This window comes from Mustela putorius, unplaced genomic scaffold (genome assembly GCF_011764305.1).
Source record: "Mustela putorius furo isolate JIRA1106 unplaced genomic scaffold, ASM1176430v1.1 tig00003845_pilon_pilon_pilon, whole genome shotgun sequence".
NCBI classification, from domain to species: domain Eukaryota; kingdom Metazoa; phylum Chordata; class Mammalia; order Carnivora; family Mustelidae; genus Mustela; species Mustela putorius.
Genome location: NW_025421998.1, coordinates 15,464,782 through 15,480,605, shown reverse-complemented (window position 1 = coordinate 15,480,605; position 15,824 = coordinate 15,464,782). Strand labels below are relative to the sequence as shown.

Below are 15,824 nucleotides of genomic sequence, written 5' to 3'. Positions count from 1 at the left end.
TCTGACTCAGACAGGTGTCTTTTGGCAACAGATGCCTTCCCAATGTCAAATGTCTAGTTCAAATGGTGCTGGATTATGTGTCTGTCAGCTGATGACAGCAGTGACCAGTGCCTTTTACTCCCAAAGTGATCCTGTCACAGGTCCAGCCTCACATATGTTCTGTACCATCACTGTCTATAATGGTGAAGCCTCGTTTTGCAGGGTGAGCTTCTGGAGATTGCAATTCTCTCTCCTGGTCACGACTGTCCTTCTAGCTTTTTCCTGAGGGGCTTTCGGCTTGGAGTTCCCCATCATCCCATTCCCTTCTTGCCTGGACGATGATGTGGTTACTTGATTTCCAAATGTCACCTCAACAGGCAGAAGAACCAGTTAGTGTCTCCCCAGGTTAGGCTCCTGAGACAGCTGGGACTGAGCTAGAAGGAAGACCCTGGAAGGGCTGATTTGAAGGGAGTTGCATTCAGGGGTGTAGGGATATATGTGAGGTGGGTCTCGGGTCTCCATTCTTCAGTGAGCCCCAGAAGAAAATCAGAGCTGGTAGAGTACAGGGTGGGGAGAGAACGTGGCTCCTCTCTCCAGCTGTCAGGCCAGGCTTCCCTAGAAGACAGTGTGAGCCCCGGGGGAAAGGATATTCCAACACCTGAAACAGCCAGTGCCTCTTTGTTCCTGGTGATCCCAGTCCCAGGACACTAAGTACTGTGCGCATCTGAAGGGCCCTTTCCCTCAGGGAAAGAGAGATGGAAAGCAGTCAGGCTGAGCTGAGACAACAGCTCTAAGAGTCAGCGACCCTCCAGTCCCCTGTGATTTCATAGGTGCTGTAAGCCTGTGCTTGAAAGGCCTGCCTGCAACTCCTCAGACTTGTTGTGCCAGGGACAAAGCTTTCCACATCTTCTGTGTGCAGCATCATCATCAGTCTCATCTTCCAAACCTAATATTGGGTGAGCCCCTTCCCCCTACTGCTTCTAAAGGGTGAACATTATCATTCCTCTAACTTTCTTCTCCTTCAAGGTGTTTTGGGTGTTCATGTTAATTTTAGTATATGCTTGATAACTTGTGCCCCAAATGCCTGTTGCACTGAATCTTTAATGAATTTGCTAAGAACTACCATCATGACAATATTGAGTCTTCTAACCCATAACATGGATCCTCTCTGGACTTATTTAGATATTCTTTAATTTTTTTCTCTGCAATATTTGTTCTTTTCCACATTCAAGATTTGCTCTTCTTTTCTTAAATTGATTCCTAAATATTTTATTTCTTTTGGTTCTATTGTAAATGAAATTGTTTCCTAAATTTCATCTTCAAGTGGTCAAGCCAGTATATAGAAATCCAACTGATATTTTGTACATTGAATATGTACCTTGTGATGATGCTGACCTTGTTCATGAGTTCTACTTTTGGTTTTGTGTGCGTGTAGATTCTATGGAATTACCTACAAACAAGCCCATGTCATCTGTGGGTGAAGACGTTTGGCATTTCCTTTTCCATATGCTAGAGATCTTCGTATTTTGACTAGTTGCACTCTCTAGAATCTGTACTACCATGTTGAATAGAAGTGTCAAGAGCAAACACCCCAGTCTGGTTCCTGTTCTTTGGGGAAAAGCATTCAGTCCTTCAGCATTAAGTATGATGTCAGCTGTGGGTTTTCATAGATGTCCTTTATCAGGTTGAAGGTGTTCCTCTGTGTTGAGATTGTTTCTTCTGCCAATGGAACTATTCTCTTAAGCTCTTTAGTGAATATTTCATTTCGGGTTACAAGTTTTCTATTCTAGATTTTAGTTCTTTTAAGTACATGTTTGTGTTGTACCTTTGGTATACTTGTAACAATATGCATTTTTAGCTTTTTGTATTTATTTCATTTATTTATTTATTTTGGGCTCCTGTCCACCACCAGCAGGTCCAGGATGTCGCAGTCACCACGGTCCAGGTAGAGCAGCAGCGCGCACGTGGGGCTGGTGCCCAGATTGTACATGCTAAAGTGTACGTCTTCTCAGCTTATACCTTTTCTGAGTCTTTTCATGGCTCCTCTGCATAAGAAGATCACCTTAGTGTGAACCAACTATGTATGGCTGGGTTGGGCTTTTTTGAGTCCCTGCTAAGCACGCACACAGCTTCAGCCGAGCACATGCTTGCTGCAGTCATGACCCCAGCCGCAGACCAGCAGAGCCCCTGGCCTTCCTGCTTGCACACCACACAGCTTGTCAGCTCCACTTCGCATCGCTACATCCCACATTAACCCAGGTCCTTACACTGTGTGACTTTGGATCCCATTCACAAGGCCTCTCCTATTTGGGAGGAAACTTCCGGCTCACGATGCTCAGTGTGGGAGCTGAGGGAAGAACAGGAGCAATGCAGACGAGTGCACTGCTTTCGTTCCTGAATTCTGTAGGTTTTCAGCTATAAACCATTCTCAGACAATTGTGCAACTTGGACATTTCCCAACCACCGAAATAGTCACTTTTGTTGCTCTAGTCCGGTTTTATTTCTAGCATTCACGGGAAGATTTGTTGACCATAAAGAGGACCTTGCTACCGTTCACTTTTAAATTATGTAAACTATACGTATTGCTATGTTTTAATCCAATCTTTGGCTTTATTTAGAACTCCCAAATAATCCCAAGACATGCCAGCCCCATGAGGCTCAAACGCCATTATCTTGACAGGTGGGCAGTGAGCCTAGAAACAGGAAGACATGGTGTGACCATCTCCTCGACTCCTTTCCAGGTGAGAAGGCATGTAATCTGCCCCAGTGTCTCTCCAGCAGTTTAATAGGCTGGAAAGTGAAGCCTCCCAACAGCAATAACTTGTCTGTGTATTTTATGACAAACTTCTCCTGAACTATAGGACATTTATGAGGTTAAGATGTGGAACACATCTTTTCTTAAGGTTCTCTGGTATTTATTTACCTGTACCATATAGGTTCTTGGCTATAATGCAGCAGACACTCTCAGGAAAAGAAAATATCCTATTTGGGGTATATTATCTGAGAAGATTAAAGCAATTGTGAGACAGACTGCTTCCTTCATGTGAATCGGCTCTATCCCTCACCTGCTACCCTGGTCTTCCCGAGGCTACGTTTGTTATGACACTTCCGTGATTGTGACAGTAATATAGGCCTTTAACTTGTGGTCATAAAACCGATATTATTCATATCATGTTTTAAATTCTCATATAAAAGTAATAAAATATTTTGCTGTAGAGATTTTGGAAGTCCCAGAAATGATTGAAATCACCTGGTTATTTTCTTTTTCTGATTTGCAAAACACACAGATATATGTATAGGTTTTTATTTTTATAAATATGGTCTTATGGGATATACAGGATTTTCATTACATATTTGCTTTTGCTTGATAGCATGAGTATTTAGAGAATTGTTGCCTAACACATAAATATAAATTTTACTGCAAAATATTTCATGGAAATATAATAATTATTTAACTTTTCTTCTATTCTTAGAATTTTTTACTTTTTCTGGTTTTAGAGAAAAATATGCATGATAGAAAACAAGTATTATATTGTCAGAGCTATTTCATGAATAAAAAATTGCTGGATGTAATGACACAAATGTGTGTATTTGCGCAGGTCAGGTAAGCTCCATCTGTGCTGTTCTGAGAATAGACCAAATGACAGAAGTGCCACCAGGAGGGGTGTGTGAGTCTGAGGATTAACCAAAAAGAGTTTTGTAAGGTGGACAAGGGGACGAGAACGGTATGTACATTCTGGCGTTGGGACCCAAATCTCCAGAATTGGTGAGAATATGCTTTGTGATTTCAGAATGTAAAAGCTGAAGCAGTGAAGTCTGCAGTAGAGCTTTGTTTCCCCAAAGCCTGAACAGAGTGGATCCTGGGATTGGGCACAATCTCTGTTCCATGCTTGGGTGGCATGTGGGTGTGGACACTTATTTTTTAAGCTCATATCACTGAACAGCACTACTCTGCTCCGCACCCCCCCTCAAACACACTTATCTGTTGTGCAAGTTCTGAGGATTGCTCAGCCTGGCTCTGCAGTCACTTATCCCTGTAGGGAACTGGCATGACTCAGTCTGTGAAATTCAGTGACACAGTTGAACTCAGAGCCTCCATATGTCCATGTGTTCTTGTGAGGAAAGAAGCACCTGCTGTTGTGTCGTCTACAGACACCCTGTGCTAGTAACCTAGTGGGCATGGGTCTCATGTCACGCTGCCTACACAGACAAAATGAGACCAAAAGTCTGAGCCTCAGTAAATCACCTGCCATGGAAAAGCACAGATCCTGATGGAATGTCGGGGATCACCTAGTGCTACAAGAAATCTCTGCTATTTCCTTCAGAACAGTGTCATCAGTGTGGACTGAGTGTGCAGCAACTCAGCAGCCCTGGGCTTACAATCCTAACTCACATAGCAGCTACAAGAATGAACTTGGTATAAATAGAGGGACCCTCAACCACAGCCGAAGAGTATATTTGAGAGCAGAAGCTTGTGTGCAGGTGGATCTTTTCTTTCCATTAGCTGTGGCCTTTTGGAAAGGAGCAAAGTTGGCTGTGGTTTAACTGTTCTTATTTCATCTTTCAGCACCAGAGCCAGTGGTTGCAGAGCCCCAACCAGCAGGGCCAGCTTGACTTCAAGCACTTCCAGGAATCAACCACATTTGAAGGAGAACATAGCGCCCTCCTTCCACCCACACTGCTTCCAGGACCACCACCTCTTTGCACCTCGCAGTCCAGGGCAGCCCAGGTCCAGTTGGGGAAGAAAAGTGCTAGAGAGTTGAGCCACAGGACACAGTGCCTAGGACCCCCAGCAGTGACATTAGCTCACACGGCTTAAGTAATTTGCTAGTTTCCTCTCTGTGCCTCCATGCTTTCCACATGCATAAATAGTTCCACATGTCTGAGTAAAGGCCTGGACATCTGTCCTAAGAGATCTGAAGAAATTTTTGACAAGGAGTAAATCAAAATTAAATTTCCTCTTTTTTGTATCTTGTGGGCTTTATGTTGTTTCCACATGGGAACCTCTACATGGTTTCCAAAAGCACCTGTTTCCTAAGAACTGAACCTGATTATAAATTAAGAAAAAATCCTTCCCAATTTTAAATGAGATATCGTTTAAATTCTAATATATTAAAGTTCCTACATTAAGTGGATTTGTTAACAAAAATAGAAAAATAAACCACCACTACCTTTTTCACAACTTGACACACACTGAATATTTTTTTTACATCCATGTGTATAGAAATACACACACACATATTAATGAGTGCCCTAATTGTTAGTGTTTGCATGTGTACATGTGTGTTTCTCTTACTTCTAACTTAGATCTCTCAATAGTGGAGGCTAATGTTGTTGAGCACTCATGGGTACCCAGGAAAGTTAACTCATTTTATCCACAGAACTCTAAGGGATGGGTCACTTTAACTCCATTTGACAAGTGAGAAAATTATGTCACAGAGAGTTCAATAGCTGTAGAACCAAGATTTAAGCCCAAGAACATGGAGTTTAGAAGTCAAGCAGCTAACCCCTCTGCCATTCTACCTTTTCAGTGTTAGTGCAGCTCTCTTGGGATTCTTGTGACATCAGGAAACATGGTCCCTGTGACACACTGGAACATGTCTGAACACAGCCACCAGTATTGTGACATGTTATAGTGTCACCACCAGAGTGTAAACCAAATGAGTCTGAATCTGCTAAACTTTGCAGGAGAAATAACCTGGAAACCTTCACTGCCTGTGGCTCACCTAGAATCAGTGGTCCAAAGAAAGCATCATAAGGACTATCTTAGAGAAAGAATTAGAAATGTGGAATTGATCACTTATTACAAGTGATGCTGTATTGGAAATATCAGTTGTCATGCTGTCCTTCAGTTTGGACTCTCAGTTAGCACCAAATAAATTACACAGAGGCCAAAGAAGACTTGATTGCTTTTATTGTAACTATTATAAAAAACACACAAATGTCAGGTAACAGGCATGTTGGCTTCCAGGTATATAAAATAAAGACTTCAAGGCAGTTATCTGGTTAAAGAGTTCAAGGAATGCAGTTGTAAGGTGTATGGTGGTTGTACCCAGAGGCATGGGGACTGGGTGGCTGGGAGCTGGTGGACAACAATGAGGGGGTGGTGCAGAAGACTCTGTGGATGACCCCTGGCCCCACCCAGGAGTCATGGCGGAATTTGTTCTAGCTGCACAGTGAAAGCTTCTGTTTGCCCAGGGGTTTGTAAGCCTGTTCTCAGAAACGACACAAGAAAAAGACACATGTGAACTGAAATAACCCAATCTCAGAAAGAAGGCTCACTAGATCCTCAGCAGACACTTTTAGAGAAACTAGCCAATGGCTAGAAGTGACACCTTATGCCACCATGTGTTAGGAACTCTTCCCACTGCCACTGAGTGCTGGTCTCCCAAGCAGACAGATGACGATGATGATGGAGTAGACCAGGCTCTTCAGGAGGAGGAGGAGGTAGGTATAGTAGGCAGATGTGTTTCCAAGTTGCAGCTGCAGGGTGTCTAAAAGAAGCATTTCATTAATTTCACGCGTTGTTTTGAAAGGCTAGGACTTATTAATGGGCGAAGGGTGACTGTATACACTTCTGATGACTTAGGTTAAAGTGACACACTCCCACCAGCCCAACTGGAGAATAAACACTTACATCACCATCTCCACCACCACCGTCCCCAAGACAACTCAGACACAGTTTGCTGGTCAAGTCACTCAAACATCTATTAAATTCACCTAGAATTTTCCAAAGTAATAAAAAGTAAGGTTGTGTTTTAATGAATGAATCCAAAGGGAAAAAGGCATTGGTGATAAATAGCGTTTAACATTCCTTCTTCCCTACCATGTTGTGAAATAAGAATGAGAGGCAATATACGTTCTGTAGAAATTTCATTGATAGCAATTAGTTTAAAACAGATACAGTATCTGGACTTTGTAACATATCAAAATTGTGTTTGGGTCCTATAAATCTGACTCAAGAATAAGAGGCAATATCCATTAAGTACAAACTAGCTGTTACTTATTTTGGCAACTTTGTATGCAAAGCTTAAACCTTATTTAATTTTTCAATAACCTATGAGATTATTATTATTATTATTTTCACTCCCATTTTACAAATAAACTGAAGACAGAGAGAGAAGGGCTGATTTCGGGGCACATGGGTGGCTCAGTCATTAGGTGTCTGCCTTCAGCCCAGGTCATGATCCCAGAGTCCTGGGATCGAGCCCTGCATTGGGATCCCTGCTCTCTGGAGAGCCTGCTTCTCCTTCTCCCTCTCCCTCTGCTGTGTTCCCTCTCTCATTGTGTCTCTGTCAAATAAATAAATAAAATATTAAAAAAAAAAAAGGAGGGCTGATTTCATGCAACTAGTAAGTACCAGAAGCCAGATTTCAATCCCAGCAACAGGGCATCTAGGAACACTTTCTCAGCTACTCTATAATTCTGCATATTCACACGCAAAAAATAACAAAGACATCAAAATGATTAAGCAAAACTATAAATTAGGATGATGATAATGAAGAAGGTGATGATGATGATTAAAGCCCACAAGTCCCTTGATATTGGACACGGAGGTTGGATCAGCAGGGCTAGAACCAATGCTCTTCATCATTACCTTTGTTCATATGTGAGGAGAAAACGCCAGGAGCTAGTACTGACGATGTAGCAGCTAAGTGAGATACCTATGCTGGACATTTCACATATGTCACTTCATATCTTCTATGACTGAGTTAGGTGTTATTTATGTCATTTTTGGTGTGTTCAGAAAATGTAAATAGTTTAGCCATAATCATGCAACTGATAATTAAAAGAGTGGAGTTTAAGTCCACTCTGTGGCACCAAAAGGCCTGCATTCACACCCCCTCCCCATGTGTACACCTGTCTCAGGACCTCGGCTTAGGGGATTAGAGGAAGAATAAAAACTAAGATAGTATATGAATTCTTGATTCAGATGGTCTGGGATGAAGCCCTAGATCTTGCTGTGTGGTATGGAGACAAATAAATTTAGCTCATTGTCCTCCTGTGTAAAATGGGAATAAAATCCTTCACAGTGAGTATTAGGAGAATTAAACAAAATGCACTCACAGTGCAGCACATCTTCTGTACGAGAAGCTCTCAGTGTCAGTTCATGTTATTAACTTCCAGCAAGAACAATTCTTTTTTTTTTTTTTAAATCTACAAGCAATCTGAAAAAAAAATCTAGAAGCAATTGATATCTTGTTTTCCTCAGTCAGTAGTAACAAAGGTCACAGAAGTGAATGAATTTCATTGTTGAAAGAATTCAGAGCACATCACTGCACCCCTAACTTATAGTCTTCTCACACCCAAAGCAGCATTTACTGTGTGATGATGATTCCTAAGAGATGATGGATTGTCTTAAAATATCAGTCTATTTTTAAAGATCCAGCCATTCTGAGGTTTTACCCTGAAGCCAGGGCAGTTCAATGGTGATGTTGATGAGGAGGAGAAAATGCTACAGCAGAACATAAAGGCAAACATAGACAAAATCTTACCATTTTCATCATTCAGAGAAAATTTTGTGGAGTTAATAGCAGCAAGCTCTGAAAGAAATGAGTGCAAGTATTATTCAATTGTTCAAATCCATTATTTGATGTGTGTCTGTGTTGTGGATAGAAAGATGATAGATATTTAGATGATAGATAGGTAGATGATAGATAACAATTAGTAAGCAGAGAGGAGAGCCTTTACTAATATGAGCCCCACAATTCCAGAATTGATTGTTCTGAGACTGTGTAATTCAGTAAATCAATTCAAAATTGTATTTCTGTACATGAAGATGTTAAACTTCATAAATTATGCATTTCTTTCTTTTTTCCCCCACAGCTGGAGGGTAACTGCCTAAGACTATCTTGTTTTCCTTCTCTGCTCATAGCTCCTAGCACAGTGCCTACTGCAAAGTAGGTGTCGTATGAAAACATGTTGAATGGAAAAATAACCAGAAACTGGCTGCTGTACAGTCCTCAGCACCCACTGTTGACTTGAAGTGTTGTTACCAAGATGAGTCCATCCAATCCTAGAATCACAGCAGAATCTTACATGTTGGAAGGAGTCTGGTTTAGGTCAATTTCCCATCTAAGCAAAAGAAAGCAGTCCTACCTTTCAAATCACACAAGCTTCAGTATCCCCAGATACCGCACATGATTTTCTGGAGTGGTGGTATTTGCAGACATGACAACACTATGAATGAAAGCTAATACTTATTAAATAATTATTACTGTGCCAGACACTGTGTTAAAGGTTCACAGTGTGGAGATTCCTCAAGAAATTAAAAATAGAACTTCCCTATGACCCTGCAATTGCATTACTGGGAATTTACCCCAAAGATACAGATGGAGTGAAAAGAAGGGCCATCTGTACCACAATGTTTATAGCAGCAATGGCCACGCTTTCCAAACTGTTGAAAGAACCAAGATGCCCTTCAACGGAGGAATGGATAAGGAAGATGTGTTCCATATACACTATGGAGTATTATGCCTCAATCAGAAAGGATGAATACCCAACTTTTGGAGCAACATGGATGCGAGTGGAAGAGATTATGCTGAGTGAAATAAGTCAAGCAGAGAGAGTCAATTATCATATGGTTTCACTTATTTGTGGACCATAACAAACAGCATGGTGGGCATGGGGAATTAGGAGAAGGGAGTTGGGGGAAATTGGAAGGGGAGGTGAATCATGAGAGACTATGGACTCTGAAAAACAATCTGAGGGGTTTTAAGTGGTGGAGGGGTGGGAGGTTGGGGGAACCAGGTGGTGGGTATTAGAGAGGGCACGGATTGCATGGAGCACTGGGTGTGGTACAAAAACAATGAATACTGCTATACTGAAAATAAATAAAGAATAAATTAAAAAAACAAACAAACCTGTATGTGTGTTCTAGGTGCTCTTTCTCAAGGCTGGTCAAAAACAAGGACAAGGGGCTGGTTCAGTGGGTTAAAGCCTCTGCCTTCGTCTCAGGTCATGATCCCATGGTCCTGGATCGAGCCCCGCATGGGGCTCTCTGCTCAACAGGGACGCTGCTTCCTCTGCCTATCTCTCTGCCTATTTGTGATCTTTGTCAAATAAATAAATAAAATCTTTAAAAAAAAAATGAGGACAAGATGAGTTTTATCTCTCTTGAGAGTCACTTAATCATTGTGAGCTTTTATGTATCTATATACATATATACAAGTCAGTTGGGCATCTGCCTTTGGCTCAAGTCCTGATACCTGGGTCCTGGGATCTAGTACCATATCAGGCTCCCTGCTCAGCAGGGAATCTGCTTCTCTCTCTCTCTCAAATACATAGATAAAATCTTAAAAAAAAAAAAAAAAGGAAAAAAAGAAATTCCATGAACCAATATTAGAAATCTCCTATAGAATTGCATTAACAGAAATGTTTTTGTTACTTTTTTTGTTATGAGAAGGACTTGGAGACATTCCTTTCACAAATGCTACGTAAAACACTTACACACAGGAACTTCTCCCTTACTATAATTCTTACCATGAAACTTACTATACTTTTTACTTTTCTCTGCAAACTAGAGAAATCAGAACCTAACAGGATACTTCAGCCAAGGGGTTACATTAAATTTATGCCTTGCTCATTTACTTCCTTTCTGTTAGCTATAGAAATAAAAAATTTAGGGCTGATTTATAATCTCACTTAAGTTAGTTTTAGGAAAATATATAAATAAATACAATGAATATAGGAATAAACTCATCCATGTTGTGTTTTCAACAAGCATTTTCACTGGCATAATTTCATTAGATCTTCATCATAGGTCAGGTAAAAGTAAATGCTTAACATGAATTTGGTCATTGGACAAGCTAGGAATCTGGGAAATAGCAAAAATTAAAAACTGAGTAATCTTAAAGATTTAACTAGCTGTATTTTAAACCTATTCAGGAGTCAGGCATCATCCTATCCAGGAAGTAGAGAGGAGCTTCAAAGGCCAATAGGAAAGAGGTTTTTCAAGATAGGGAGTGAGAAAGAAATTATCAGCAAGGAAACTATTGGCTGAGGCAAGGTCATCCTCCTGTGGGGAATGGAGGACAATCTAATTCCTAGTGCTGACCAGGATGTTCCCATGTCCACTCACTATACGCTGCACTTCTGGGTGTTGACTCTGCAGCTGGGTAGGTATGAAGACTTTAATGGCTTGTGGTCTTAAGCTAACTGAGTACATTTTGAGCCTGTGGTTTTCCTTTTTAACAACTCTGCCTTTTGATCAGATCTCAGCTGAACTGAGAGATGGGTTCTAAATTGAAGGCATTAACACCACTCTCAGCAACTGCTCTGACATTCTCACAGTAATTGTTGTTCCTCTGGGTGATATTAACAGGTCTTAACCTTTTTACTTAACCCTTGTGATAGTTGTGATAGTCACTTCAGCTTTACAATTTTTGAGTTGGTCATTCTCTTCATTCGTTGTAATGTTCTAGTCTTTGGTAATTTGCTTGGAGATTACTGGCTTTGAATTTGCATGAAAGCTTTTGAGAGGGCATAACACACCAGGCAGATTATTATGATGCCTCAAACAGGATAATTCCTCATGTTTGCCATAGTCCCCAATTCTCAAAGCAATTAAAATCAAATATGTAAGAAAGACACTATTACAGAAGAAACTCTGTTAAGCCACATGGCTTGCACCATGCACCATGACATGCTGTTATTGGGTTTTAATTTTCCCAATAGTGTTCAACTTGGTATAGAACATGGTGTTGCCTACACAAAGATCCAGTCTTGCTCAGCAGAATCATAATCAAGGGCTATTTTATTTTCAAGAACTGCTTTGGTCAGAGTCAAAGGGATTTCTTTGTTTCTTGTTTTTGGGGGGAGGTTACCTGTTGCTTTAGGAGGGCTTCAGCAACAACTTCAAGAATGAAGGGAAAGGTCTTGATCATACTTCTTTATAATTATCCCTCACCGAGGAAGTAGGGCCAGCCAAAGGAGTGAGTCCTGGTGGCTTCTTCATAATTCTTAACTAACTCCCAATAGAATTCTATGGTAATCAACCAATGAGATGTCTTATTGACCTTGAGAGAAATTAGGAAAAGGGTTATATTTTCTGCTAGGTAGCTCTAATTCCAGAGATTAGGCCCCTTCTCATTGACCTGGGAGATACAGGCCATTGACAGAGTAAAGAAAAAGAAAAGAGGGAGAAAGGATTTCATATATAGTTAAAGTATGAAGCTCTGAATCCCTGTCTAGATGAAAGCATTCTATTTGGATGTCAGCTACTTCTCTTTCCCTCAATATGATTCAGAAACACCAGTGTCTGGGCAGGACTACGTGTCAGGTGGAGATTTCTGTAGCTGTGGAATGCATACAAGGTTCAACTATTAGTTTTATAGCAGGAACACTTGGTAATGTTCCTCTTCTACTGGAAATGTCCAGGGCTATCTTCCTCCAATGTTGGGTCTTACATACCTAATCACAGGGCTGCATCCTGTGACTGAGAGGACCCTTTAATTGTGCTTTGAGAAGGTTTCTGTAACCTGATGATGACAGGCTTGAGCATGAGACACTGAAGACGTTTCCCTCTCCCTCTGCCCCACAACTCATGGTCTACACCAAAGACTAAAAATTATGCACACATTAGTGTATGGCCAGTTAGAGATGTTACTGGCCTCTGGCCAAAGAAGACTCTCATGCAACACCAATTCTCCTGGACAATTCCTGAGGGTTCCACCTGGGGAACTCGGTCTGAAAGTTTAGGGGCTTGGTTGTGTGCCAGGTCAGTTGGCTTCTGGGCACATCTACTAGCTCAAGAGAGCTGAAAAAAAAAAAAAAAAAACGTGCTACCTCGACTTAACACTAGTATAACACTCTGCCAGCCCAAGCTGGCCTGCCCTGTAAAGCAAAATCAATTACAGTAGGAGTTTGAACAAATAGAGAGTGGAGCATAGAGCCAAGAACTCACCCACAGCCATTGGATCAGGTGAGAAAGATCGTGAATTCAAAGGACTAACGGTCACCACCTCTGTGTTTTCCTTTGTTTCTGAATGTCCCTGGGAGTCCATTTCAGATTCTGTCACAGCCATCAAGCCTGTTAAAGAACAAAAATTGTAACTAAGTAAATGTTAAAGATCTAATAGCGTTATTAATCAATGTATTAATGAATCACTCAGCATCCCATCTAGGAAGTAGAGGGGAACTCAAAAGGGTTAGAGGAAAAGAAACCTTTTTAACAATAGACATGGAGCAGAAAAAGAAAATTCTTTGCAAAGAATCCATTGTTTTAGGCAAGGTCACCTTCCCAAAGGGAAAGAGGAAATCCATCAGGAATCTTTCTGAGGCTGATCAGGAAATGCCCATGTTGACTGGGAAATGTTACCTATCTGGAGGGTTGAAACTGTACTTGGGTTAGGTATTAAGTCTTTGTTTAGTGACTTGGAGCCTTAAACTGAGTTTGACCATTTTAGGCATGTGGGTTCTTTTTTGTTCCCCCAATGTTCCAAGAAGACAAAGATTTACTTCAGAAATCAAAACTTGTATATAGAAAGCTCTTCACAGTTCTTGTTAAGTGTTTATTTCCCACTGCTTAAAAATTGCTTGTGAATTACAGACAACAGTATAAACTGGCTACTTCTTACAAGCCTTCTGTAACCTTGGTCTGTGATGTTTATTCCAGGATGGGACTGAATCTACTGAGTTTCTGGATCACCGTGGGCTAGGACACTTTCAGTTGGCTGCCCACAATGTCTAAATTGGTGTCTACACCAATGGGGCTCCATGGGACACCATGCCTGAATGATACTGCATCATAAGGAGCCCTGAGTGATTAGGAAAAGTCTATTTGCATTATGGTAATGATCCTCATTGGGATAGTAGTTCATCTTGCATCCCTTCCAGCCTGGCATTCACTAGGACTGCAATAATGTTTGCTGAACAGCTTTACTAATGGAAAGAAATATATTCATTGTATAGAATGAAAGAAACATTATACATGTGAGCCTCACCCAATCTTTACTAATGATACTTCACCCTTTTCTGGTATATAAAATTCAAATCTAAAAAACACAAGATCATACTAAAGCCTCAGTAGCCAAATTACTATTTCAAGTTGAGCTGTGATTCAGCTCCATCAATTGAACAGCATTTTGTGCCCGCTAACTCATTGTTAACGTGTCATGCTTTGAGTAGAGCAAGTTTAAAGTGAGAAGGACTGTGATGCTGAGAAGAATATTCTTGAAAATACATAATTTTTCTTTTTTCCTCATCAAGTAAAGTCATGAAAAGGGGACCTTCTGGTTATTTCATTTTAAAAAGGTGGGGGGGGCACTCTGGGAAGATGGCAGAGAAGAAAGAGACCCTGTTTCTTCCTGTCCCCTAAAGTGAGCTAAATATCTACTAGAATACTCTGAACACCATGAAATTGCCCTGAGATGTAAGACGATACACTTCTGGATTTCTATGGGGGCAGAAGATCATCAGTGGAGGGATAAAGCAGAGTGGGAGTATTCGGATTGATATCACAGGATAAACAAAAGGGGAGGGAGCCACCAGAAGCAACACATTGGGAAGTAATAAAACAATATGAAAGTGTCCTGTGCTCACAAACCAGCATTAACCTGGAGTCTGATTAAAACCACACAAAAAGAACAAAGGGTCTTGAAGAACAATTGGTAGAATTGGGCGGACACAGGCATGGACCTAAGCCCATGGTTCGAGGGTGGTCACAGCTTGCACCTGCCCAAGCCTGAGAGATCCCAACAGGGGCTCCTGTCAGTGGTCCCTGAGACTGAAGCTTTCCAATGCTTGACCACCAATGGGGCTAAGAACACCGCAGCCCACACTGAGAGAGCCTCATACAAGCTCCTGCCTGAGGTCCCTGGGCCCACAGCCTTCCATGACCTGCAGTACCACTGGGTCTGAGTGCACCCAGGATGGGCAGGGACTCCAGACAGTTGGCAACAGCAGTCACCAGAATCAGGATTAGCTGGACCAATATTGCTCACCATTTTAGGGCACGGAGGTGCAGAGACAAGTGTGGGCCTCAGGATGACCACCGAGGTGGTAGGTGGGAGCAGGCAATGCCTGTGGCAGTTTACAGTGTTCAATGGAGTTTGCAGAGGGGAAGTCTGAGTATTCTGAACAATCCAGAGGGGAATAGACTGAGACTTCTCTTTGGGTGTGGACAGTTTGCTTTGCACTAACCCTCCAAAAAGCCACAAAAAGCACTGAAAGAACAAAAGCCTCCAGAGAGGAAAAAGCCTGAAAAGCCTGTTTCCACAGAGTCCAGCCCCTTCATAGGTGGCAGGGCAACAAAGCCCAGGCAAGACTGACTGAAGAACAATGCACAGGCCCTGCCCCCAGAAGACAAACTGAAAAGAACAAGAGGACAATAACCTCAGGATCTCCATAAAATTGTAAAACCCCAACAATAGGGGGAAAACAATATTTTAAGCCCCATTACTCCCAAAAAACAGTATATTTCATAAACCCATCTTTTAAACTAATTTGTTCTCATTTTTATTCTGTTATTTTTTTAACTTACTTAGCACTACAACTAGATGTTTATTACAACACATTACATAACTTTTTAAATTGAACTTTTTTCATACATAAACCTGTGTTTCTTTTTTTTAATATATCGATATAGATATAGATATAGATATATACATATAAATAAGATATAAGCTTCAAGTTAGTTCCCCCCCCCCATTTAATACTACCCCTATATATAAACCAGTTTTAATTTTCCTGTATCTCTGGAACATTGAGTCCTTTAACAAACATAACAAGATACACTCTGGATGAACTGAAATAACCTTCCTTGCCCACATCAAAAGTTTATAAACACCTTCCAATCTTATTCTGTCAGTGTTAATGTGTATTTGTTGCTGTTTATGTACTATATA

The 15,824-nt window shown here is 41.1% G+C and overlaps 1 protein-coding gene across 1 annotated transcript in view; it reads right to left on the bottom strand.

Annotated features, from left to right (window-relative positions):
• Positions 1–5,876: 5,876 nt before the first annotated feature.
• Positions 5,877–15,824, bottom strand: part of LOC101691899 — a 56,112-nt gene continuing 46,164 nt past the window's right edge. The window contains exons 6-9 of the mRNA XM_045089638.1: positions 12,884–13,009; positions 8,475–8,522; positions 6,617–6,699; positions 5,877–6,473 (exon numbers count right to left, since the gene is read on the bottom strand). Coding sequence (XP_044945573.1) covers positions 6,411–6,473; positions 6,617–6,699; positions 8,475–8,522; positions 12,884–13,009 — 320 coding nt within the window. The 3' untranslated portion in view covers positions 5,877–6,410. The remainder of the gene's footprint in view (positions 6,474–6,616; positions 6,700–8,474; positions 8,523–12,883; positions 13,010–15,824) is intronic.